At 38.9% G+C, this 27,801-nt stretch overlaps 2 protein-coding genes across 9 annotated transcripts in view; one reads left to right on the top strand and one right to left on the bottom strand.

Annotated features, from left to right (window-relative positions):
- Window positions 1-19,400, bottom strand: part of MPC2 (mitochondrial pyruvate carrier 2) — a 30,672-nt gene extending 11,272 nt beyond the window's left edge. The window contains exons 1-3 of one of the 2 annotated variants that reach the window (XM_070782309.1): window positions 19,285-19,400; window positions 18,491-18,655; window positions 963-1,003 (exon numbers count right to left, since the gene is read on the bottom strand). In XM_070782309.1, the coding sequence (XP_070638410.1) occupies window positions 963-1,003; window positions 18,491-18,599 (150 nt within the window). In that variant the 5' untranslated portion in view covers window positions 18,600-18,655; window positions 19,285-19,400. Of the gene's footprint in view, window positions 1-962; window positions 1,004-18,490; window positions 18,815-19,284 lie in introns of those variants that run through there. The other variant, XM_019986392.2, reaches the window with a different exon arrangement.
- A 46-nt stretch (window positions 19,401-19,446) lies between these two features.
- DCAF6 (DDB1 and CUL4 associated factor 6) overlaps window positions 19,447-27,801 on the top strand; it is a 181,580-nt gene continuing 173,225 nt past the window's right edge. For 4 of the 7 annotated variants that reach the window (XM_070782239.1, XM_070782257.1, XM_070782248.1 and 1 more), the window contains exon 1: window positions 19,447-19,760. In XM_070782239.1, the coding sequence (XP_070638340.1) occupies window positions 19,664-19,760 (97 nt within the window). In that variant the 5' untranslated portion in view covers window positions 19,447-19,663. The remainder of the gene's footprint in view (window positions 19,761-27,801) is intronic. The other 3 variants (XM_070782260.1, XM_070782252.1, XM_070782244.1) reach the window with 1 other exon arrangement.

The raw sequence follows: 27,801 nt of genomic DNA, 5'->3' as shown, positions 1-27,801 counted from the left end.
ATCACAACACTGAGGAACAATTACCCTACAATTAAAAAAAAAAATTAAAAGAAGAGTACAGGAGATTGGTTGAATAGTGATATACTCAACTCTAAAAAAGAGGTTAAGATGTGAAATTTATGTGCATTTTATTACAATAAAAAGCAGAAAGCCTGTAGTTTTCAAACTTTAAAAGTCATCAGAATCACCTGTAGAGCCTATTATTAAAACACAAATTACTGGGCTCCACCCCCATAGTTCCAAATTTAGTAAATCTGCAATGGGGCCTGAAAATTTGTGTTTCTAACATGTTCCTGGATGATGCCAAGGTTGCAGGTCTGGGGATGACATTTTGAGAAGCACTGCATCAAGCCAAAACTGGCCCTTCCAACACAAAATCAATGATTTGTTATTAATAGCCATTACAATTACTTCTTTTCAGCTAAATGAGAACTTTATGAATGGAAACTCTGGCATAGGATAAAAGCATTTACTGTGGAGTCAGAAGTTCCAGATTCTATCATTTACCAAATGTTTATATATATATATATATATATCCTGGATAAATTCTGCTTTTTGAGACTAATTTTCCTTGCCACTATTTTGGTGTTAGTATCTTAAGTTCTCAAACTAAGTTAATAACAAAAGTTAATTTTGGGCAGGGGGAGGGGGGAGTTCAAACCAATTTAACGTTTTACATAGAAAATTTTAGAATGAAGTTTCATGTTCTTAGGGCCCACAGTTATAATCTTTTTGATGATAATAAGTTCCCCAAAGGGCTCCTTATCTAAGGAGTTCAAAAGACCCCAAGTAGGTAGTATGCTTATAGAGTAAAAATGATATATCTGAGAATATTTACATGAAATTATTTCAAGCCGTATCATGAACATTTAAAGTACATCCTTCAGAAAAGTTACTTCAAATTAATAAGCTCTTTTAAAGAATATCTTTTTCAGTAGCATCAGCCAAAACCTAAGACTTACCCATTTCATAATTGGAGCCCAGAAAAATACTGTTCTGGGACCTGGAAAAAAAAAAAGAAGGAAAAATTTAGCAAGTAACCAACTATTTTCTATATGTCTTTTAAACAGCTATCACCAAATTTCAAAAACTCAAAGATTTATCAATCTATTTCTAATAATTATTACTGTGCTTTCTGCATGCTTTGTATTTAAGTTAAAATTTTGAGAGTCACCATGGTATCAATTTTTCATACAAGTTGTTTGATTTCCTTGTCAATTCTCTGTATTTTTGAGAACTATCAAAATTAGCTAAAGTATAATAGAGGTAGTTTTGAAAACTATTCTCAGTGTATTTTGCTTTGAACATGCAACTTTATTTATCATTTTATTTAAGGATAATCTTCAATTTGAGGAAATGATAAATTATGGAATTTTTGTGATGTAAACCTCAGTAGATATATATATGTATATATTTACTAATTCTATTAATATTTATTATTATAAATGATGTCACCACATGTATTCTAGTAAAACTTCTTACAAAATTCTATTTTTCCTAGTAAAAAATTAATGAACCTAACCTAAAATTAATTTAACCTAACTTTAAAGGGCATACAAGAAAGGGGAAAGTCCTTGTTTTAGTTATCCTGGTACTCATCCACCTCATGCAAAATGTTCAATAAATGTTGACAGTATTTTTGAAATACTGTCAATATTTTGAATATATTTGAATTTCAAAATAGTGATGGTATTTTGAAAAACAACTCTGGTTTTCCAGATAACCTGGAATTTGAGAAGCACTGTGAATTTCAGAAACAAATAAGCAATTTGTTTCAGAGCTGGAAGTAAACTCACAGATCATCCTTCATTTTTACCAATAAGGCTCAGAAGAGTTCCATGACCTACTCAAGTCATGTGGGTAGTAAGCCCAGCATTGTAATTAGAAACTAAATGTTCTAACTCTCAAACTTGTGCTCTTTGACCAATAACCAATAACATAAGTTCTTACTCTTCCAAATCACACATCTCTTTTAACCTTTCAGGGCATACAGTGACAGTAAAAAAACAGATTTGTCCATGGTAAATCAAAAGCTAAATCCAATACACATCACAGCACTTAATACGGTATATATGTTCTCTACACACTGGATCAACAAAAGACACTTATTTCTTAACATAATTTCACATAAGATTTTTAAGCCAATTCAAAATGTAAAAAGTCTAATTATATTCATGATTATTATTTCTACCTTAATATTCCACTTTATTTTGTAAAAATAAATAAATCACATCTAAAAGGGCATAATCACCCAACGTAACACATTTATTTCTCTTCATCTACTCTAGTAATATTTCTCAATAGCACTATCAGGTAAAGATGTTTTTTTTTTTTTTCCAACTTTACCCCTAGTAGGTGAGCACAGGAATACCAGACCACTTCACCTGCCTCCTGAGAAACCTATATGCAGGTCAAGAAGCAACAGTTAGAACCGGACTTCGAACAACAGACTGGTTCAAAACTGGAAAACGAATACGTCAAGGCTGTATATTGTTACCCTGATTATTTAACTTATATGCAGAGACAACATGCAAAATGCCGGGTTAGATGAAGCACAAGCTGGAATTAAGATTGCTGAGAGAAACATCAATAACCTCAGATATGAAGATGCCACTACTCTCATGGCAGAAAGCAAAGAGGAACTAAGGAGCTTCTTAATGAAGGTGAAAGAGGAGAGTCTAAAAGCTGGTTTAAATTTCAACGTTCAAAAAAATAAGATCATTGTATCTGGTCCTATCCCTTCATGGCAAATAGATGGGGAAACAATGGAAACAGTGACAGACTTTGTTTTTTTTGGGCTCCAAAATCACTGTAGACAGTGACTGGAGCCATGAAATCAAAAGACACTTCTTGTAGAAAAGCTATGACAAACCTAGACAGTGCATTCAAAAGCAGAGACATTACTTTGCCACAAAGGTCCACACAGTCAAAGCTATGGTTTTTCTAGTAGTCAGCTATGGATGTGAGTGTAGGACCATAAAGAAGGCTGAACACCGAAGAATTGATGCTTTCAAATTGTGGTGCTGGAGAACTCTTGAGAGCCCTGTGGACAGCAAGGAGATCACATCAGTCAATCCTAAAGGAAATCAACCTGAATATTCCTAGAAGGGCTGATGCTGAAGCTCTAATACTTTGGGCACCTGATGCAAAGAACTGACCCATTGGAAAAGACCCTGATGCTGGGAAAGATTGAAGGCAGGAGGAGAAGGGGACAACAGAGGATGAGATGGCTGGATGGCATCACCGACTCGATGGACATGAGTTTGAAGAAGTTCCAGGAGATGGTAAAGGACAGAGAAGACTGGTGTGCTGCAGTCCATGTGGTCACAAAGAGTCAGACACGACTGAGCGACTGAATAACAACAACAAGGTGAATATTCACTGCCATTAATAAAGAAATGTTTCCAATCACATACATAAATAACATTTAAAAGATAAAATTGAATTAAACCTATTATTTAAAAATAACAGATAATGAAACTGAAAAAGCACAGAGCTAAAAAAAAGAAAATGCAGGGATTTAAGTTAAGATTTAGTTGCAGTTGTGGCTTTAATTTGTTGCAGAGATCATTCATTCATTCACTCATAGTAATTACTTCATGCTTTATAGTCTCCTAGGCAATAAGGATACATTGGCAAATCAGACAGTGCTGGCTTTTAATAAGTTAAGCACAGGCAGGTTAAGTAAAATCATATCTGTAAGCTGTATAAAAAACATTTAAGGGAAACAATTTTAAAGTGTTTTTCATCAAAACCACTCTAGTTTCAGTTATATTGCTGTTGCGAAGTCGCTTCAGTCGTGTCCGACTCTGTGGGACCCCAGAGATGACAGCCCACCAGGCTCCCCCGTCCCTGGGATTCTCCAAGCAAGAACACTGGAGTGGGTTGCCACTTCCTTCTCCAATGCATGAAAATGAAAAGCGAAGTCGCTCAGTCATGTCCGACTCTTCGCGACCCCATGGACTGAAGCCTACCAGGCTCCTCTGCCCATGGGATTTTCCAGGCAAGAGTACTGGAGTGGGGTGCCAAATACCACCACTCAAAAGTGAAAATTAAAGCAGTGATAATACTCCTTTTTGGGGTGCATTTTGGCTGAATTACTATCAAAAGTAGTTGGTTAATGTTAACAATAAGGAGAGAAATTTGAAAAATATAAAAAATGATATCTGATCCTTGTGTAACTTTTGCTTATTAATTAGTTCTAAGAAAGTATCAAACAGTATAAACCTTTGCTCACCTTTATCAATATTAAGTGATTGTAATGTTACAGTTTGGACTGTGCCACTATTCAACATATCATTGGTATATTTTTGTAGCCCTTTCAAACTAATTCACATTGTTCAATGTGATTTAAAATACAATGAGATTTAAAAATCAGATGTACTATTCAGTTCAGTTCAGTTCAGTCGCTCAGTCGTGTCCAATTCTTTGCGACCCCATGAATCGCAGCACTCCAGGCCTCCCTGTCCATCACCAACTCCTGGAGACAACCCAAACTCATGTCCATCGAGTCGGTGATGCCATTCAGCCATCTCATCCTCTGTCGTCCCCTTCTCCTCCTGCCTTCAACCCTTCCCAACATCAGGGTCTTTTCCAATGAGTCAGCTCTTCACATCAGGTGGCCAAAGTATTGGAGCTTCAGCTTCAACATCAGTCCTTCCAAGGAACAACCAGGACTGATCTCCTTTAGGATGAACTGGTTGGATCTCCTTGCAGTCCAAGGGACTCTCAAGAGTCTTCTCCAACACCACAGTTCAAAAGCATCAATTCTTTGGCACTCAGCTTTCTTCTCAGTACAACTCTCATATCCATACATGACCACTGGAAAAACCATAGCCTTGACTAGATGGACTTTTGCTGGCAAAGTAATGTCTCTGCTTTTTAATATACTATCTAGGTTGGTCATAACTTTCCTTCCCAGGAGTAATTGTCTTTTAAATTCATGGCTGCAATCACCATCTGCAGTGATTTTGGAGCCCCCAAAAATAAAGTCGGACACTCTTTCCCCATCTACTTCCCATGAAGTGATGGGACCAGATGCCGTGATCTTCGTTTTCTGAATGTATTATTACTAATATTTTACCAATAATCTAATTAGCTGTGTATTTACTTATATTGATAAATCTGGCTTATACATACGAGTTTCTAAGTAAGCTTATTTGCCGGGGTCCAGCCCCGGCTGATCCAGGGTATTCGAAGGAGAGACGGCATAGGCGACCTATTTATTTAAATATTTATCAAAGATATAAAGAGTAATAGAATGAGGATAGCTCAGTGAGGAAATTCAGTGGACAAAAGAGGCAGAGTAGCTTGGTTTACGCGGGAGACCAATAAAACTTCAAGACAAGAAGTTTGCACCACTTACGTAGGCCACAGGCGTCCTTCCGTTCTCCCGAAGGAGAGGAGACACTGAGGCCTCCCCGGTCGGATCTTAGAAGCCCAGGCATAATTAGTAAGCATGGTGGGTTCCGCGCTCCAGATGGAGACTCAGCCAGAATTTGAGAGAGAGAGTGACATAGGGAGACCAAGTTTCAGTGAACAAGGCCCGCACTTTATTTTCCAAAGTAGTTTTTATACCTTAAGTTGTGCGTAGAGGATACTGGGGGAAGGGGTGGAGTCATGCAAGGACAGCAGTTCCTGGTCCTAATCAAAGCCAGGCTTTCAAACTTATCATATGCAAAAGTTCAGGTGAATTACATCATCTTCTGGCCAGGAGGCCTGTTAACATTTTAAGAAACTTATTTTTCTCTAAAGGTGATTATTCCAAAGTCAGGCACCAGCCTCCAAAAAAGCATTGGACAAAGCTGCATTCCTATAGGGCAAAGGTGAGGTGGGCTCAATCAAGAAAAGAATTAACTCAAGGGTCCAAGGTTACAAACTTGAGACTACTACTTACATTTCTATACACCCATTATATCAATCAATACACTGCCAAGGACACAGTAGGTAAGGAGTATGGAGACTTAGCAGCCAACATTGGCCCAATAAGTGAAAAACCCTTCACCAATACAATTTCTAATCAATCTTTTAACTACTCAAAGGAATCTGTGTTTAGACAGTTTAGAACATCTCCTGCCTCTCACAGTCGGGAGGCTCTGAACAATCACAGGCAGGCTAGAGGATTTCCAAAGGAGTTTGTAGGTTGAAACACTGTCACACCCAGGAATTATTAACTGGAGCTGTAAGCTAACTCTTTTTTCAGAGAGAGGTAGTGGGGGACAGCCCCCCATAAAGTCAGAGGTGTAGGTAAAAGCACAAAGCAGAAAGTAGGCAGACTCTGGTTTTGGGGGTAGATGCTCGAGAATTTCCAGGGGGACTCTTGAGGCTCGATCCCGCCTTTGCGTATGCCGAGCCTCCTTCCTCATGACCTTTATCATGGGTGGGGCTCCTCACGCTGGCTCCTGGCAGTGATAGAATTCTAGTTGAGCTATTCCAGATCCTGAAAGATGATGCTGTGGAAAGTGCTGCATTCAATATGCAATATGCACTCAATATGCAATATGCCGGCTCCCGGCACTTATTGAAACCCTAGAACATTTTTATATTTTTTTCCAGTTATAACTCAGTTTTATTGGCAAGCAAAGGGTAGTACGCTCTCTAGGCCTGAGGGCGGGCTGACCCAAAAGGAGAGGCCTCAATCCCTCTTGGCTTCCTCCTTTTATGTTTGTGTCCTTCCAGCCTTGAGCCTGCCCTATGCAAATTGGGCTGGCCCAGAAGGGGGCCTGGCTGTTTCACCTGAAGTTCTCACTCCTGTCAGTGGATTTTCCTTTGTTCCATTTTTGCAGGCTTTTTCCTTTGTCTTTTAGCCACCACAATTTTGGGCTCCTTTTTCCTATTCTAACTATCTAACATTCCCCCCCTCGAGATGGGAGGCCCAATTCTTTGGGAATAGGGGTGTTGAGGTCTCTCTGGCTACTTCCTGCTCAGCTGGGATGGCTAGGGGCATTGGGCCTCCCCCTCTTGCTCCTAGAACATTTAAACTTAATCCTAAAGTTCCTCTGTAATTTATCTTACTTTCTCAATCTTCAGGGAGCTGGATACCATCTTTAAACTAATAATTCTTTGAACATTAGGATATCATGGTATAGCCCCTATCTTTCCTTATGGGCCAAAACAATTATTCATCTTCCTACATACATATGACAGCTAGTCATTTTTATGTTTGACTATGTACTGTAAGTTTTCTATATTTTAAATTAGAGCAAATCTAGATGGTACTGAAATGGTTGCTGGGAGAGTTGAAACTATTAAGGAATTCTAAATTTTAATGTTCTTATATCTGAGTGAAAATCTATATTTAATTCCTGAGTTATTAATCTTTAATCCAGTGTCCTAAATTTTGTACTGTTCTGATCACAGGCACTATTACACTTCTAGAACTCTGGCACATGATTCCCTCTTCTAAATATTTGAACAAAATATGGAAACCTTTAGTAGATTAGGTTGGCATTTTGAAAGAAATGTTTAAAGGATAGAAAACATGAAGACATCGAGTTTCAAAATATAAATTCCTAATCCTAACTTGTTGTTTAGTCGTTAACTTGTGTCTGAGTCTTTGCGACCCCATGGACTGTAGCCGCCAGGCTCCTCTGTCCATGGGATTTCCTGGGCAAGAATACTGGAATGGGCTACTATTTCCTTCTCCAGGGAATCTTCTCAACCCAGGGCTTGAGCCCACATCTCCTGCATTGGTAGGCAGATTCTTTACTCCTGAGCCACCAGGGAAGCCTAAGTTAATTAAATTTTAGCCCAGGACACTAGTTTTCAACCAGAGGTGATTTTGCTCCTCAGGAGACATTCACAATGCAAAGGACAACCCCCTACAACAATAATCCAGTCCCCAAAATACCTATTGTGCAAGGTTAGGAAACCTTGGTCTAGGTGGACTGACGAGCTAGGCAAATATGCAACTAGTTTCATGGCTCTAAATCTTAGCTCATACAGTCTCCTCCCAATAGTTGGCCTTGTCTTCATCTGGCTAACTCCAATATCCTTCTAAAACTCATCTTCCATCTCCTCAAGGAGTAGACTAAATGCCCCTTCTCTGAACTCCCAAAGCAGCAGCCTGTCTATTCTTCTATTGTTTTCTGCACATAACAATTAAACTGAACTGTTTATGCATCTATTACTTTAATTAGATAAAGTCCTGAAGTTAAAACCTGTTTCTTAGTTTTCCTAGACAAATAATATTTTTGAACAGAATTGAACTAGATGAACCATATCCAGGCGAGATGCTAATCAAAGATATTCAAATTTTAGGAAATTTGAGTATTTGCCTTGATACTGCTGCATCTTCAAGGATGAACTTCAGGACACCAGGTTCTCTTTACATCAGGGCTGTACTAGACTTTGACTCATTAGTTACTCTACTGTTACACCATGAGACTCCCCTTTTTGGCTCTTGAAAATTCTTTCCACGAGTCTGATGCCATAATGTGCTAATCCTATAAGTCAATCTTTTCAAACTCTCTGGTTACTTTATTTAGCTTGACTTTCTGAGATTCCTATCATCACACTTGGTTTATTTTCCTTTGTCGTATACAAAGTCTCAGGGTCATATGCAGTATCAATTACCAAGTTTATTTTTTATCCCTGCATGAAGCTTGCTTCATCACTCAAGGATAAGCCAATACACTGTCTTAGTCTCTGGCTTTGGATTCCCAAACAGACTCCATTCTTCTGTTTCAAAACTGATGCTTCCTCTTCTGTTACCCCAAAAACTGTTTCCTCTAGGGTTCTAGTTTCTTGACGAGCTGAAATGGTTGACCCTTCAGGGTTAATGAACAGTCAAGCTTTTCAGTAGCTTTGCCTGGTAACTGATTTACTCGACTGCCCTGTACTTGGTGGTAGTTTTAAAATATCAACTGCCTTTCTCCCACATAACCAAACTAAACAAAAACGTCAAACAGTAAATTATGGTTGCTAGAACAAAGGTCAAAAGAAGTTTAAGTATTTTATTTAGGGAATACTTTTAAACTACAAAACAAAGCCTAAATTAGTTTAACGACAGCTAAGCACTGAATTTAAAAACATCAGTAGCATATATATATTGTAATAATAAGACATTCTAAATTTCTAATTTTTCTGAAATGTCAGAGGATGCTGACAACTGACACAAATAATTAGAGATGTGTAAGTGCAAACAACAAGTAGTGTTTTCTTCATTGTTTAAAAAAGGGGGGGGGGAATAGCAATACCCATGATCATACAATAAGTAAACAAAAATTTTTAAAGAAAACTTATTTTATTTCATCCTTCCACTTTTTTTTTTTTTCACTAAATACCATTCATTTTTATTAACTGTGTGCTTAGTCGCTCAGTTGTGTCTGAGTCTTTGCGACCCCATGGACTGTAGCCTTCCAGGCTCCTCTGTCCATGGGGATTCTCCAGGCAAAAATACTGGAGTAGGTTGCCATTTCCTTCTCCATATCCTTCCACTTTTAAGTAGTCATTTTCTACCTTAAAAGTAAAGAAGTCAAATAAATGTAGACATGTATTAATTTAGGTATAGAGGCTATTTTCTTAAAAACAGCAGTCAATCAATAATGAAAATAGTAATGAGGAAACATCCCAACTGATTTTGACATTTAAAACATGAAACAAGTTAAAACAATTTTTTTTATTGAAGTATGGTTGATTTACAATGTTGTGTTAGTTACAGGTGTACAGCAAAGTGATTCAGTTATACATATATAAATGTATATATATATAAATTTTTTTTCTTTTTCAGATTCTTTTCCATTATAGGTTATTACAAGATGTTGAATATGTGAAAGTGAAAGCTTTGCTTCCCTGGTGGCTCAGCTAGTAAAGAATCCGCCTGCAGTGTGAGAGACTTGGGTTCGATCCTTGGGTTGGGATCTGGGGAAGGGAAAGGCTACCCACTCCAGTATTCTGGCCTGGAGAATTCCATGGACTTTGTGGTCGGACACAACTGAGCGACTTCCACTTTCACAGTTGGTCCTTGAAGTATACAATAGGTCCTTGCTATTTACCTAAAACATGAAGCTTAGACAAAAATGTTTTGCAAACAGGTACCACCCAAACAGTGAGAATACAATGTTACACTATCTTTCCTAGATCTGGGAAAAACTGGTTTATGTTCTACAATGACACAGCTGTTCTCACTGAAGAGCATTAAAATAATAAAGTCATTAAATAATCATGATACCGAAAGTGATTATAATACCTTAACATCAAGATAAGCATAACTAGAGTATCTAGCTAACAATCATTATGATGAATGAAAAAGCTTAATTAGGCAGAAATTTTAAATTGCTGAAAATATACTGAATAAAAAGCAGCTCTTAAGAAATTTAACCTGAAGTCCAAGATGAGAAAAATGTATTCCCATCAGATGTAAACGTACATTCTTTTAGACAAACAATTAACTAACAACACATTTTCATCTTGTTTCTTACAAGTCCACTCTTGGAAGTTGAAAAAGATGTCAAATGCTGACTACTTACAACTATGAACTGTAATGTAAAACAAATGTATAGTTACAAAAGGGGAAAAGGAAGGTGGGGAGGGACAAATTAGGAGTATAGGATTAACAGATACAAACTATTATACATAAATTAGAGCCGCAACAAAGATTTACTGTAAAACTATGAACTATTTTTAAGCATAACAAAAAAATTACAAAGAATAATATAATGGTCATGTTCTCTTGTGTTGCTAAATGTTTGTCTGATTTTTAAAGTGAAACTTATGTTCTTTAAAGTTCAAATTTTTATGGAAGAATTTGAGGAATTCTGCAAGAGAATAATACAACCAAATATGTAAGAGACATATATTTTCAAACAAATTAACAAATCTAGTTGACTTGATGAACTTGTTAATAAAACAATGACATATTGATAATTTTATTTCCTAATTTCCTTATGTGAGAGGAATTTCTGCCAATGAAATACTTCATAAATTCTACCCAGAAAGAATGTCATTTACTGTATAATTCTCTTCCTAGGGAAAGATTTCCTTCCAGGTACAGAATAAGTAACTTTTACACACATGCAAATATACACATATACAAATACTGAATAGAGGTGCTCCCAATGTTGAAAATAAAATTCTTATTGAAAGCCGTCTACTACCCCACCTAAATCCTTTCATACAATTTCTTTACAGTTTATTGCTTTCAACATCCCTGAACTTTCCTCTGAAGTTCCTTGTATCAATCAAGTCCACCTTTTTGCTATCATGGAACCAGCTACTTACAAATTCTTAGAATTCATACAGGTTATTATTCTTTGACACAGATACTAACTGTCAAAATTTACTCATTTTTATTTGTACTAAAGCTAGTTCTGATTTCACATGGAGAATATGATGGGGCTACCATTTCAGAGTCAAGCAATCTTTCTATCTTCTGTAAGGCCTTGGAAAGAGCTTACTGAACTAGTACCCAGAACATCATGGGTGAATAATGATTTTTAAAATGTTGAATGAAAACAGGCTTTGATGAAAATGCCAAAGAAAATAACAGATGAAGTGACTAGCTATGATAGGTAATATGCATTTTAGGGTTGCTATAAAATTACTTATATAAAATACATAGCACAGCAAGGTAAAAATTAATTCCCTAAAACCTAATCTAACAATAATTATATAGTCTTCCCTGATGAAATCTGAGTTTCCTGAAGCCTCTAAAACTAAGAAAAGTCACAGCAGAAATACCAAATTGTAAACTGTTACAGCTGGAGAGGACATTAAAGAAAATACAAACACTCTTATAGATGAAAAAGAAAAGGCACTTCTTCAAAGTTAATTTGTCTCATATTCAGATAGTTCCAGATAGAGTAAGAATCAGAATACAGGCTTCTTTGACCCCAGTCGTCTTTCTACTATGCCATACCATACTTTAAACATATTTTCATCTTTTACAGCGAAAATTAATATTATCTGTCTTAGAAATAATAAACTTTTATTGATGTGTAGTTGATTTATAATGTTGTGTTAATTTCAGGTGTACAGCAAAATGATTCAGTGATTTTTATATATATATGTAAACACTTTTTCAGATTGTTTTCCCTTATAGGTTATTACAAAATATTGAGTATAGTTCCCTGTGCTATACAGTTGGTTATCTATTTTATAAATAGTAACATGTATATAACAAACTATTTATAGCTTCTCCAAGGGCTTGCTTCTCCTTTAGTATATCTAATGAATCAAATTAGATGAGGCATAAACAATCTTAACTTCTTAAAATTAGTTTAAAATCAGTTACGTGAAGTGTCAAACTAACAATTACAGCAAGGATTGTATTACTTTTATGATCTCTTCTGAGAATACAAAATCTCTGTGGCCAGGGATTTTTATTTTATTCATTAAAATAACTCAAATGCTAAAACAGTATCCAATATACAGTAGGCCCTCAATAAATATTAAATAACTCAACTTTATTGGAGCTAACTAGTTTAAAGATATTCTATTTGACATCAATAACTCAAATATCTGAAGTCCTAACTTTCCCTTTTGGTTCTCATTCCTTAATTTTAAGCTAATAGAAGTTAATACTATAATAAATAATATGTGTATAGTTATATATTTACTGTATATTTAATCATAATATATACTAAACATTGCTAATAATAGTTCACTTAGTATGTTTTTATTTTAAAGATATTCTCTAGGTCTATAAGATAGAAAGGAAAAACTAATTCTCTGGTCTAGGAAAAATGCAAATATTCCTGTTGTGAACACCTTAACGTAACTTATCTCATCAGCCTTCACAGACAGAACATCATGCAATGTAGAGAATATTCTTAGCAGTAGTAAGCTAAACACAGCAACACATTTTGCAGAAATATTTTTCCAAAAGTTCTTTCACTTGAGCCAAAATATAACTCATTATAAGCAAAGCTATAGTAAGCAAAAATTGTATGGTTAAGATAGTTATTTTCTATGCTGACTTAATTGAAGGATAGTTTTTATTTATTTATATTATTTATTTATTTCTCATTTAATTTTTTCCCCAGTTTTATTGAGATATAACTTTTTTTTTTGGCTGCACCTCACCACTTGTGGGATCTTAGTTCCCCAAGCAGGGACTGAACCTGGGCCATAGCAGTCAAAGTGCAGAGTCCTAACCAGGTAATTTCTAAGGTTTAACTCTTTAGAGCTGTGGTCTCCTAACTTTTTAAAAAATTTTTACATATTTATTTATTTATGGCTGCACTGGGTCTTCGTTGCATGCAGGCTTTCTCCAGCTGAGGTGAGCGGGGGCTACTCTCTAGTTGCGGAACACAGGCTCTAGAGCTCTAGAGTAGGTGTGGTGCATGGGTTTAGTTATCCCAAGGCATGTGGGATCTTCCTGGAGCAAGGACTGAACTTGTGTCCCTTGCATTGGCAGGTGGATTCTTAACCACTGGACCACCAGAGAGTTAGGAAAGTTAGTCCTTTCCTAACTTCTTTTGAACATACTGCCCCATCAGTTTAAAAAATACGTGAGCATACACCCTTATATATACATGTTGACTCCATGGAATTCAGGTGTGTACGGATTTTCCTCAATTTATGATGGGGTTAAACCCCAATAAATCCACTGAAGGTTGAAAATATCATAAACTGAAAATTTATTTAATACACCTAGCTTAGCCTAACCTACCCTTAAATTGGGCAAAATCATCTAACACAAAGCTTACTTATAGTAAATTGTTAATACATAATAAATAAAGCTTATTGAATATCTCATGCAACTTATTGAACACTGGGGCTTCCCAGGTGGCACAGTGGTAAAGAAACTACCTGCCAATGCAGGAGACACAGGAAATGCAGCTTCAATGCTTGGGTAGGGAAGCTCTCCTGGAGGAGGAAATGGCAACAGACAGCCATGAACAGAAGCAGCCATGGGGCCACAAAGAGACGTGACTGAGAGACAAAGAACGCAGCACACACGTACTGAAAGTGGAAAACGAATGGTTCTACAGGTGCAGAAGAGACATACTGGTTGTTCACCCTGTGGTTGACTGGGAGTTGTGGTTTGTTGCTGCCACCTGTAAGAGCACTGTACCACATATCACTAGCCCAGGAAAAGATCAAAATTAGGATTCCTACTGAATTTATACTGCTTTTGAACCATCTTGTAGAGTTGAAAAATCTTAAGTTGAACCATCCTAAGAAAGGGACTGTCTGTTTACACATCCACATATATGTATATGTGCACTAATATATTTTATATTATAAAATATACACAAAATGGAAACTTTAAAAAGATAAAGTAAGTACTAATAGAAATTCTACTGTTTTCTTCCTATATTCCAAAGTTTGTGCATCCTTTGGGACAATTCACCCCATTCTGCAGCTCATAAATACAAATGAAAGACACTCTTCCACTAATAATTTTTTTTTCCCCAAACTAAGCTTGCCTTTGACTGTGTGGATCACAATAAACTGTGGAAAATTCTGAAAGAGACGGGAATACCAGACCACCTGACCTGCCTTGTGAGAAACCTATATGCAGGTCAGGAAGCAACAGTTAGAACTGGATATGGAACAACAGACTGGTTCCAAACAGGAAAAGGAGTATGTCAAGGCTGTTTATTGTCACCCTGCTTATTTAACTTATATGCAGAGTACATCATGAGAAACGCTGGGCTGGAAGTAGCAGAAGCTGGAATCAAGATTGCCGAGAGAAATATCAATAACCTCAGATATGCAGATGCTGCTACTGCTGCTGCTGCTAAGTCACTTCAGTTGTGTCCGACTCTGTGCGTCCCCATAGACGGCAGCCCACCAGGCTCTGCCATCCCTGGGATTCTCCAGGCAAGAACACCTGAGTGGGTTGCCATTTCCTTCTCCAATGCATGAAAGTGAAAAGTGAGAGTGAAGTTGCTCAGTTGGGTCTGACTCTTAGTGACCCCATGGACTGTAGCCCACCAGGCTCCTCCATCCATGGGATTTTCCAGGCAAGAGTTACTGGAGTGGGTTGCCATTGCCTTCTCCAATATGTAGATGACATCACCCTTATGGCAGAAAGTGAAGAGGAACTAAAGAGCCTCTTGATGACAGTGAAAGACGAAGAGTGAAAAAGTTGGCTTAAAGCTCAACATTCAGAAAACGAAGATCATGGCATCTGGTCCCATTACTTCATGGGAAGTAGATGGGGAAACAGTGGAAACAATGTCAGATTTTATTTTTTTGGGCTCCAAAATCACCGCAGATGGTGACTGCAGCCGTGAAATTAAAAGACGCTTACTCCTTGGAAGGAAAGTTATGACCAACCTAGATAGCATATTCAAAAGCAGAGACATCACTTTGGCAACAAAGGTCCGTCTAGTCAAGGCTATGGTTTTTCCAGTGGTCATGTATGGATGTGAGAGTTGGACTGTGAAGAAAGCTGAGCACCGAAGAATTGATGCTTTTGAACTGTGGTGTTGGAGAAGACTCTTGAGAGTCCCTTGGACTGCAAGGAGATCCAACCAGTCCATTCTGAAGGATATCAGCCCTGGGATTTCTTTGGAAGGAATGATGCTAAAGCTGAAACTCCAGTACTTTGGCCACCTCATGCGAAGAGTTGACTCATTGGAGAAGACTCTGATGCTGGGAGGGATTGGGGGCAGGAGGAGAAGGGGACGACAGAGGATGAGATGGCTGGATGGCATCACCAACTCGATAGACATGAGTTTAGTAAACTCTGGGAGTTGGTGATGGACAGGGAGGCCTGGCGTGCTGCAATTCATGGGGTCGCCAAGAGTCGGACATGACTGAGTGACTGAACTGAAGCATTTAAGTAAACATTGGGCAGCATGATTTCACAGTAAACACTGGACAGCATACTTTCAGGTCAGGAGACAGCGGGGGCACTGAGAACTGAACTTGCCAGGACACACATTTGGATAGAACTCTATTTTTACTCCAAAGAAGCAGATCACTGTGTGTCATAGACAATATGTAGATAAACGAATGATGAAGACCACAGGTCTAACTATATATATATAGAATACAATATGCTAAGTCTAATAAATATTTATATAAAGACATATTCTTGTGACTTGTCTAGACATATTTGTCAATGATGCGATTAAGTCTCAAAAATTTAGAATCCAGCCTTGTATATTACTGTGAAAGTCTCCAATATGTGAATCCAGTCTAATGATGATTAGATATATCATCTAATATAATGATTCAAAAACACACTATTATGTAAAATAGTACACAAAAACCTTGAATATTCCCTGTTAAGTCTTAGAACAATAGTTTCCTCAGATTTTATTCAATACTTGTGACAATCAGTAAGTTATATCTTTCATGTTTCTTCATTTCTGCATTGGTGTGCCTACAAGTTTTTAATCACAAACAATTTTGCAGTGATGGGTATTCTTACTCTGTATATTAGTAAATAAGAGAGAACTAACACTAACATTTGTTGAAAGTCTATGTGCAAACACAGCTACATTTTACAGACAATATATCACTTAACTTTCACAACAATCCTTAAATGGTAATTCAGTTCAGTTCAGTCTTGTCCGACTCTTTGTGACCCCATGGACTGCAGCACGTGAGGCTTCCCTATCGCCAACTACTGAAGCTTGCTCAAATTCATGTCCATTATTTTGGAGATAATTATTATTCCCATTTTATATATTAGAACTAAAAGGTCAGGGGATTTAAGATCAAGGTCACTCAGCCAAGTTTCAAATCCAGGTCAATCTGGCTTCAAAGCCTATGCTCCTTCCATCACACTGAAAAAAGGGTTACAGTAACTGAACTAGTCTAAGAGTATCTAGATAAAATACATGATCTACAAACCAATCTTAAATGAAAGATAATTTCCTTTCATTCTAAAGTTGAATAAACTATTAAATAATAACTAATAAACTAATAAACAATGACTATAAGTGGTTAAAGCCAAGACCTTGGAAAAGATCACTATAAAGCTACCCTCCAATTCTGTTTTAAAGTAGTTTAAAATTGTTCCTCCTCTAGCCTGTCTTTATCCCACAGACCAAATACAAAGCTTAAGAGGGTCAGCATTGACCACAAGAATTCAGTTGAGACTAAAGCCCAGGGACTTCCCTGGTGGCCCAGTGGTTAAAACTCCGAGCTTCCAACGCGGGAGTTTGAGTTCAATTCCTGCTTGGGGAACTAAGATTCCCCACATGCCATACAGTTGGCCAAAATCATGCCACACAGTTGGCCAAAATCATGCAACACAGTGCGGCTGAGGAAAAAAAAAAGCCTAGATAATTACAGAAGCATTGCTCAACTCTTCCTCCTGAAAATCTCTGCCACAAAAGAGGACAATTTCCAAAAACTGTGTCTTAAAGAACCAAAAAGCAAATAAACTAATATTCTTCATTAATAAAAATCTCTCCTTAAAGGTCAATTTTATAAAGGGTAAACTACTGCAATAAATAATATTATACTAAAGCATAATTCCGTGACACAGATCAATCCTTTATCAAATTTGGAAATCGGATTTAGTAATCTTAGATTCCCAAGAGCTGCTTCATAGTCAGATATGTGGGGAGATATACAAGTGTACTAATGACACCAACCGCAGAGATAGATTTAACTATGTAGAGAAAAGGGCCACAGAGGGGTTGCACTTCAGTCTTTCCATTTATAACACACTTTCTCCTTTGCTAAGTCTTAGGCTTGAAAGTGACTTCCGAATGTATCTGGTTTGAGTTCCCAGCCAAGTAAGTACTATTACTAATGTTTATATAACAGGTAACAGGATTTTAGACCTTAAATAAAGAGCTGGAGGCACTGGGAGCTTCCAGTTTCTTACAGTATTATTTTTTCAACTACTAGAACACTGTTTTCCAATAGGTTAAAGAGAGAGCTAATATTTATTGAGCATTTATGAAGAATCAGACACATATGTTATCTTTAACTCTCACATGGACCACATTTTACGGAAACTAAGATCTAGGATTTTACCCAAGGTCACATCTACAATTAGGAGCAGAGCAGAATTTAAACCCAGGTCTGTCCACACAAAAAGGTTCAGGAAGTAATTTAGGATAGACTAAAACAAACTAGGCCTATAGGGCAAGGAATGACACTGACTCAGAAACTGGCTAACTTCTGCAGGCCTGTCAGCTGGAGCTGAAGGAAATATGACCTTTACTCCTAACACTCTGGGGCGGTAAGACGGCTCTTCTGCGCGTGGGTCAATACATCACTACTCATGGAAGGAAAGGGGAGAGAATGAGGTTTCCCGGTGGCCCAGACCTTTTCCTGGCCGCAGAGATGGAGAAGGGTCAAACCAAGAGGCCTGGTCCGGATCTGAGTGGTGCCTAAGAGAAGCAGTGCAACAAAGGTCGCAAAGGGCGCAGACTTGAAAATCACGAGTTTTAGACGTGTTGGAAAAGAAAATGTGAAAAGCAAGCAGCATGGGAAAGTACACAGATTCACTTGAGGAACAGGGGTTGGGGTTGTGGGTGAATTGTCCACTGGCAGAGTTGTCAGTGGATCGGTAAAGGGAGGAAAGGGACAGGAAGGGAGGTCTCGGTGGGACCCACTCTGGGTTCATTACCTGCCGGGTGGTTATACAACGGCCTCAATTTCTCAGGCAGCAGGAGCTCCACTTTATCAAGGACCCGGTGGTAGGTGGCCCGCAGGCCCCGGACGCCGGCGGCTGACATTTCTGCGGACGAGTGATCGTGGGCAGCCGGGTGGTAGAGTGTCCGCGTGCTCGTCCCTGGCAGGCAATGTAGGGCAGCTCGTCACTTTCCCCTGTATCAACGTCTCGCGCCCTCTCTCCGTGGGTGCCTGCCCTTCCCGCTGCCGAGCCTGACCCCCCAGCAAACCACCCTTTGGCCGGCGCCCACAGAAGGTTGTGGGGGCGGAGACTCTGCGACGGCCCGCCCCGAGCCCGCCTACTGGCTTCTCTCCGCCGAGATCCGGGAGGAGTGGCTAAAACAGGTGGTTAAAGGAAGGCCTCACCGAGTCCACCCAGAGGCCTACCGGCAGCGCGCTTGCGCAGGCAGAGCTGCCCGCACCGATTGGCCCGTCCCCCAAAGCAAACCTCCAATTTCTTCTTCCTGCTCTGGAAGCCATGTTGGAGAAGGGAAAGTGAAGCTCGGTCGGCGGATACCCTTTCACTTTGGTTAAGGAGGCCCCTAGACAAGATGGACTATTCGGGCCTTCTGTGTCCCGACTAAAAATGACGCCGCACAACTCTCTTGCTTCCTTTGGATTGAGACTCGTGAGCGCGAGACTTACGACTTCAGCAACTTCTCGATTCCTCATTTATCCACAGAGTATTAAGCATTTAACTAGAATGGCTTGAACCCATTTTTCTAGGGTAAGGGCGGCCATGGCACACACCTGCCTCAATGCCCAGTGGTCGTCATCTCGCGAGAAAGGCTTGGAAGGGCGGGTGTACAGAACGAGGAGAGGGAGGAGTCGAGGCCGCCTCCGCCTCCTCCTTTAGGAGGGGGTGCCGAGGGAGGGGACTGTTGCTGATCTTTGGTTGTTCTGGGTAGTCTGAGAAGGAGAGTATGAAGCGAGCTCCAGCCCGGGTACGGCCGGACTTCTCAGGCGAAGGCGCTGCTGCCGCCACCGCCGCTGCCATCTAACTCGCTGCGCTTGAGAGCCCCGGCTCGTGGATGGTGCCGGTGCGGCTCGGGTGTTGATCCGCGTGTCTCTTCCCCTCCTCCCCTCCCCCACGCGGTGGTCTCCCCTCCTCCCCCAGCCTGGGAGAGCCATGTCTCGGGGTGGCTCCTGCCCACACCTGTTGTGGGACGTGAGGAAAAGGTCCCTCGGGCTGGAGGACCCGTCCCGGCTGCGGAGCCGCTACCTCGGTGAGCAGGGGCCCCGGGGCAGGGGCGCGGAGGTCGCCGCCCAGAGGTGGGGGAGGGGGCCGCGTCGCGGGGGCTGTTGGAGACGGGACAGCTTCTGGGCGGGGGCGTCCCGGAGACGCTGAGGTGCCGGGTGGCCCTCAGCCGACGGACCCCCCGCCCTTGTTGTCCTCCCATGGCTAAGTCACTCTTTCATGCTGCCAGCCGCCGCCCTGCTCGGGTTTTCCTCCGGGGGCCGGACCTGGGGCGGACAGTATTGGCCGGGAAAAGGTGTTGGCATCGTTTCAGGAGTGGGACTTGGGGGAAGACTTGTCGAACCTCCCGGAGCTGCCGCGTTTAGAGCAAAAGTTGGCGCTTTTGCTCTTCCGCGCTCTCCCGGCTCAGCCGAAGGACCTAAGTTTGTGTTGACCGCCCCTCCTCTGAAGTCTCGGTTGGGCTTAGGTGTCGGCGGCGACGCGTTGACCACCCTCGGGGACTCCACGCTCCAAAGAGACTGGGGGTAAACTGTTCTGAGGCTCCGAGCCAACCTAAAAGTGATAGCTGAGCTGTCCCCACCCCCGCGCGCGTTCCCAGTTGGACTCTGCTGTTCAGTCGTTTAGATTGCTTTAAGGAGGTGTAGGGTTTCGCGTTCCCATTCCCACACCGGTGAAACACTTGGCATTTACTGTTTCTTAGTTAAGCTTTCTAAAAACAACCTTCGATACTTGAGGGAACGGTAGTCCAGTGTTTTTTTTTTTTTTTTCCCGTTTTGTATAAGTGGATTTGTGAGGATTCTGGGTCACGCCTGAACTAAAAGTGGATGGATTTAGTAAGAGACTTTTTTCTTCTTTCCTCTGCAGTCTTATCATTACTCTTTATTCTTTCTTTTTTATTTTTAATTTGAAGGCAAGACAACATCATTAAAAATTTTTTCTTACCAATTTTGTCACTTTTATCTTAGGTATTTGTTGATGTCATTTAAATGCTTTAAATGTCATTTAAATAATTTTAAGTCAAATGGTTTTGACTTAAAATCAATGAAAGAAATTGAAATCTCATTACACCTGATAGTTCTGGTTTGTGATTATTTGAGAGAAGTTAACAGGTATTTTTTTCTTTCCTCCTGCTTTTTAGTGTCTCAAGTGACATGAGTACATTCTCCTTGTAAAAATGAAGCACAAATTCTTATGATTCCTCCCATTCGTTTCACACACACACCCTTAGAGAGGTAACATGTTCTGTTCCCTGAATATTCTTCTAGACCTTTTCCTTTGAATTCTCACAAGCACATGTGTACGTATAGAAATGCTGTAGGAGTGTGTATGTGTGTGACCTGCATGTATGATGTCATATTGTAAATATTATTTTGCACCTTTTATGTTACATCTTGGAGACCTTTGCATGGTCGTAGAAGTAAATCTATCTGTACAGTCTTTTAAACTGTTGCATAGTATTTAACAGTATGAAGTTGTCAAGGTTGACTCAGCCTTCTTTTTTTTCTGTACGTTTGCCGTTATTAACAGTGAACATCCTTGTATCAGTACGTGGTTTTTGTGCATTTGTTCTAGGATAAGTACCTGGAGTGGTGATTAATCTTTTTAAAATTTAATATGAATAGAGTGCTTGTTTAAACCATTAACCTAAAAGATGTGGAGTATTTCTTTTAATATTTACTTGCTGAGAAATAACTTAATTTTAGTTTAATAAAAAGAATACATGTTCTACATGAATGAATTTATATGCGGTCCTTTATTTCAATTAGTTGGAGCATTTGAATGAGTAGTAATTATATTTAGTTTTATTATTAATGTTTTCTGCTGTCTCAGTTCAATTTTATCTATGGTAGAGTCAATTAAAATATAGTAAGATCATAAATTTTCTTTTTCCCTTCCTCTTCTAGCTCCATAATGGAAGTGAAGTTTGTCTTGGGTGGAGGGGAATTGAAGAATGTGACTTCACTGCCTTTAGTAGAAAGTCTAAACTACAGATTTTCAAACATGTATATGCATACAATGAATTCCATATCTTACATAATATTTTAAATGTGCTAGTAATATATACTTTATAATTATCGCATTCTTGAAACAGCTTCCTTTAAAAGTGGGTTTTTTTTAAGTATTCAGAAATAGTTTGAAAAGTAATTTCTTGGCCTTAGGAGACTTTCTTTATACTTTTAGTTTATCTGGCTCATCCACACTCCAGTACTAATCTTGGCTTAGCATTCAGGAAACAGCAAAGTCGACATTAGCACTGTCTGAGTTAATGAGATTTTCTAAAAATAATTTTTAAAAAATTATTTATTTGGTGCACAGGGCCTTAGTTGTGGCATGTGGGATCTTCTGTCTTGGTTGCAGTATGACGAATCCTTAGCTGTGGCCTGCAAGTTCTTAGTTGCTGCACATGGGATCTAGTTCTCTGACTGGTCAGTGATTGTACCTGGGCCACCTGCATTGGGAGCTGGAGTCTTAGCCACTGGACCACCAGGAAAGTCCCCCAGAAATAATATTTTGAAGTACTCATAAAATCTTTTTAAAAAGCCCCCTTTTAAAAAGGGTTTTAAAAAGTAAGTGGATTATTTTCTTTTTGGAGATTTCAGTATTTAAACATTTTGATTGTTTATAATATCATAGTTTAAATATTTCTCTAATTATCCATTATATGTATTTCTAATAATGAATTACTTCTAAATAACAGTAAAATGGGATAGAAGCTACTGGCATTTTTTTTGTAACATATGCATTTCAAATTAATCATAGCATGTATCTTTTGAATAGTAGTATTGAAACATTACAGGTGATTTTATTTAAATTTGGTTAATTATCTTTTTTCCTCCTATCAAAGAAAATTATTTCAATAGAAATTTATGTTTCAAAATTTGGGAAGCTGGAACACACCATGTGTGTTCACATGGTCAGGTTCTAAGTCTGGTGGGGGCCTGCTTCCTGGTTCATAACCATCTTTTCACTGTAACCTCACAAGGCAGAAGAGGTGAGCTAATTCTCTGGGGTCTTTTTTTATAAGGGCCCTAATCCAAGTCTTGGAGAAGGAAATGGCAACCCACTCCAGAATTCTTGCCTGGAAAATCCCATGGACAGAGGAGCCTGTTGGGTTACAGTCCATGGGGTTGCAAAGAGTCTGACACGACTGAGCATGCACACACCCAAGCCTAATCACCTCCCCAAAATTCCTGTCTCCTAATACTAATACCCGGAGAAGGCAATGGCACCCCACTCCAGTACTCTTGCCTGGAAAATCCCATGGACGGAGGGGCCTGGTGGGCTGCAGTCCATGGGGTCGCTAGGAGTCGGACACGACTGAGCGACTTCACTTTATTTTTTCACTTTCATGCATTGGAGAAGGAAATGGCAACGCACTCCAGTGTTCTTGCCTGGAGAATCCCAGGGTCGGGGGAGCCTGGTGGGCTGCTGTCTATGGGGTAGCACAGAGTCGGACACGACTGAAGCGACTTAGCTGCAGCAGCAGCAGCAATACTAATACCTTGGGGGTTAGAATTTCAGCAGAGAAATTTGTCCCGAGGAGGGGGTTGGGGAAATAGGAACCACTAAGCCAGTGACAACTTTATAGTGAAGATTGAAATATCTTTTGTAAGGGGATTAGAATGTCTCTGTCCTTTGAATATCATTAGAGTTATTATGTACTTGAAGTGGTTAATTTTGCATTTAGATTAGTCTTGTAGTGTATCTTGAGTACATCCATATTCAGACTTACAAAGTTCTTGAGAAAGTGTTGCAAAGTTACAATATATTTTATAAGGGTCAGAAAATTTTGAGTTTTGCTCCTTTGTTAGCTACTGGGAAAAGTAAGTGAAATATTTGTATTTTGTTTCCTTAGTCTTAAAAATAAATCTCAATGAAAGCTGAAAAATGTCTGATTTTAATAGTGAATGACAGATATGACAAATATATGTTGCAGAATATACTGATAATTCCTGAAGATTCGGCCACCAAATGCGTATTATTAATCATAGCAATAGCAGACCATTGAATAGCTCTGTTGTAGATTTCATTCCTACCTGGTATAGAATTAAAGTGTTTAAAAGGGATAGGAACTTCTGATAGCATGGAATTTATATTACAGGTATGTTTTATGTCTGTTTTTCAAATGTTTTGACCATTATCCACAGTAATAATACATTTACATGGCAATTTGTGATACACATATAACTAAAAAGATTTCCCAAATGACATTTAGCCTTATCAGGTATGGTGCCAGAGCAGGAAATGGCAGCCCACTCCAGTGTTCCTGCCTGGAGAGTCCTGTGGACAGAGGAGCCTGGTGGGCTGCTGTCCATGGGGTCGCATAGAGTCGGATACGACTGAAGCGACTTAGTATGCATGCATGCATTGAAGAAGGAAATGGCAACCCACTCCAGTATTCTTGCCTGGAGAATCCCAGGGATGGAGGAGTCTGGTGGGCTGCCGTCTATGGGGTTGTACAGATTCCGACACGACTGAAGTGACTTAGCAGCTGCAGCAGCAGCAGCAGGTATGGTGCATTCTGCTTTCATATCATGTTAAAAAATGTTGTTTACCCAGTAGAATATCCACTAATGAGTATTGGCTTGAGGTTTGCAAAACTACTAGGTGGTGTGTATTTTTTATAATTGTAACTGAATGTTAGGGTGACTGATTTAGGGTGGCAGATTAAAAAAAATTTTTTTTTGAATACTGCTGATAACTAGTGATCTGATCTGATGATAACTAGTGAAGATATAGATAATAAAACCTTAAATTTATACTTTGGCAAAGAATAAGTAGGGTAGGACACTTAAATCCTTGGCTTCCCCCCCCTCCTTTTTTTTCCCCCCTATGTCCTGAGGCCTGTGGGGTCTTAGTTCCCCAACCAGGGATTGAACCCAGAGCCTTGGCAGTCAAAGCCCAGAGTTTTAACCACTGGACTGCCGGAGAATTCCTAAATCCTTGTTTCTTGAGTAATACTTACTGTGGGATTTCTGAGTTGTGTGGTAAGTGTGTTTAACTCTGTAATAAACTTTTTCAGAATAATCATACCATATGGCGTTCACATCAGTAATGTTTGAGAGTTCTAGTTGTTCCTTCTCATCAACACTTGGCATTATGTCTTCTTAATTTTAGCTTTTTAAATAGATATGTAGGTATTGTTTTAATTTGCATTTTATTTAATCCTCATGATTAATGATTTTTAGTATATTTTCATGGCTTATTTGCCATCCATATACTTTGGTTAAATATTCAGATTTACCTTCTTAATATTGTAATACTTTATATAGCCTTTGATACAAATCCTTAACCAGATAATGTATTTTGCAGATATTTTCTCCCTGTTGTGTCTTTTTTTTTCTTGACAGCATCTTTTATAGTTCATGCTTTTTTGTGTACCTAAGTAAAGATTAATCTTTATCTTTAATCTTTACCTAATCCAAGGTGACAGAGATATACTATGCTTTTTTTCTAGAGGTTTTCTATTTTTGACTCTTACATTGTGGTGGGTTCTCTTGTTACTGAGCACAGGCTCTTGGCATGTGAGCTCAGTAGTTTTGGCTCCCTGGCTCTAGAGCACAAGCTCAATAATGGTGGAGCACAGGCTTAGCTGCTTCATGGCATGTGGGATCTTCCTGGATCAGCGACTGAACCCATGTCTCCTGCATTGGCATGTGGATTCTTTACCACTGAGCCATGAGCCGGGATTTTATGTAGATGATTATGTCATTGTGTATTGAGATTTCTTCCTGGGAATTCCCTGGCAGTACAGTGGTTAGAACTCCATGCTCTCACTGCTGAGGGCTTGGGTTCAATCCAAGGTTAGGGAACTGAGCTCCCACAAGCCTTGTGGTGTGGCCAAAAAAAAAAAGATTTCCTCTTTTTCACCTCTGTTATTTTTTTCTTCCTTTTATAGTTGTACTTAGGACTCCAGTAGAATCTTGAAGTAGTAAGAGTGGAGATCATTGCTTTATTCCTTGTCCTAGTAAGAATTCAGTCTTTAACTGTTAAATATGTTGTTGACTGTAGGTTTTTGTAGGTATCTATTGAAGAAATCCCTTTCTGCTCTTAAATTGCTGAGAGTGTTTATCATGACTAGCTGTTGAATTTTGTCAAGATTTATTCTAATGAGTTGATTATATGATTTCTTTTTCATTGATTATATTAATACATTAACAGTGATTGGTTTTTGAGTGTTGGAGCAACATTCAATTTGTGGGCTATGGCTATACATCTGTATGTATTGCTGGTTTCACTTTTGGTAAAAATCGGCTGTTTTTGTTCATTAAGGCTATTAGCCTACAGTTTTCTTGTTGTATTTTTGCCTGCTTTCGGTGTCCAGATAATGGTGGCCTTGTAATGAGTTGGTTGTGTTCTTTTTTTCTGAAGAGTTTGTGTAGACTTGAAATTACTTCATCATTGAAGCCATCTGAGCTTGGAGTTTTCTTTGTGGGAAGGTTTTGTTTTGTTTGGTACTTCTAATTTTGAGATAACTGTAGACGCATATGCAGTTGTTAGAAATAGTACAAAGAGATCCCATATACCCTTCAATCAGTTCCCCAATGGTAATATCTTGTATGGGAGGCCTGGCGTGCCGCGATTCACGGGGTCGCAGAGAGTCGGACATGACTGAGCGACTGAACTGAACTGAACTGAATATCTTGTACAACTATTGATATATTAATGTATCACAATCTTGAAATTGATATAGATTGAGAAATCTTATTCCCATTTCCCCAGTTTTATGTGTGCGTTTGTGTATTTTGTACCATGCAATTTTAACATTGGTTTTAATTAATTTTAATAAATTGTCAATTAATATTAATAGATTAAAGTGGTTACCAGCATGTATAAGACATGGAACAGTTCTATCATAATAATTCTTTGTGATACCATTTTTAATCACAGCTACATCCTTTTCTCCTGACTGCTAACCCCTGGTAACTACTAATCTCTGTTTCTATAGTTTTGTCATTTCAAGAATGTTATATAAATAACATGTTGTTATGTAATATTATAAATTGGGGACTTCCCCGGTGGCTCAGTGGTAAAGAACCTGTCTGTCAATATAGGAGACATAGGTTCAATCCCTGGATTTGGGAAGATCCTGTGGAGAAGGAAATGGTGACCCACTCCAGTATTCTTACCTAGGAAAGCTCATGGACAGAGGAGCCTGGAGGGCTACAGTTCATGGGGTTGCCTAGAATCAGACCTGACTTGGGGACTAAACAGTAACAAATGCTGTAAATAACAGCATGTAAACTTTTGAGATTGAGTTTTCACTCTGCACATAATTCCATTAAGATCCATCCAGGTTGTGTGTGTCAATAGTTTATTTCTTTCTATTGTCGATTATTATTTTGTGATATGGGTATATGACTATCTAATCATTCATTTGTTGACTGATGTTTGTATATGTTTCTAGGTTTTGACTATTAGAGAACTGTTAAGAATATCCATATACGAGTTTCTGTATGAATATAAATTTTCATTTCTGGGATAAATGTCCAAGAATTGTAGTTATTGCACTATATGATAAGCACATTGTTTACTTTTGTAAGAATTGCCATATTTTTTTCCAGTATGGCTGAACCATTTTATGTTCCTATCACCCACATATGAGTAATCTATTTTTTCTGCATCATCACCAGCATTTGGTGTTGCTGTTTTTTTTTATTTAGTAATTCTCATAAGTATGTAGTAATAAATCGTGGTTTAAAGTCATAATTTCCCTAAAGGCTGAGTTGAACATCTCTTCATATGCTTTTCCTTTTTTATGATCTTTATATTTTTTTCTAGTTTTTAAAAATTGAAGTTTTAGGGCAAATGTAATTGTTGTTTCGGTCCAAAGTCTCAGCACATCTTTATTAATCAAAATAGGAACCATTACAATCAACACATTTTTGCCGATGAGAAATAAGTTTGCTTAATCCTGTAGCATAAAAATCTGATTCTTGGAAAGCATTTTCTGCATCCTGTTGGTTGTGGAAGCATTTTCCCTGCAGAAAGTTGGGATGCTTGAAGAAGTGCTAATTGGTTGGCAAGAGGGCAGGTGAAAATGGCATATGAGGCAAAACTTGGAAGCC

This window comes from Bos indicus, chromosome 3 (genome assembly GCF_029378745.1).
Source record: "Bos indicus isolate NIAB-ARS_2022 breed Sahiwal x Tharparkar chromosome 3, NIAB-ARS_B.indTharparkar_mat_pri_1.0, whole genome shotgun sequence".
In the NCBI taxonomy this organism is placed as follows: domain Eukaryota; kingdom Metazoa; phylum Chordata; class Mammalia; order Artiodactyla; family Bovidae; genus Bos; species Bos indicus.
This window is presented reverse-complemented; position numbering and strand designations above follow the sequence as displayed.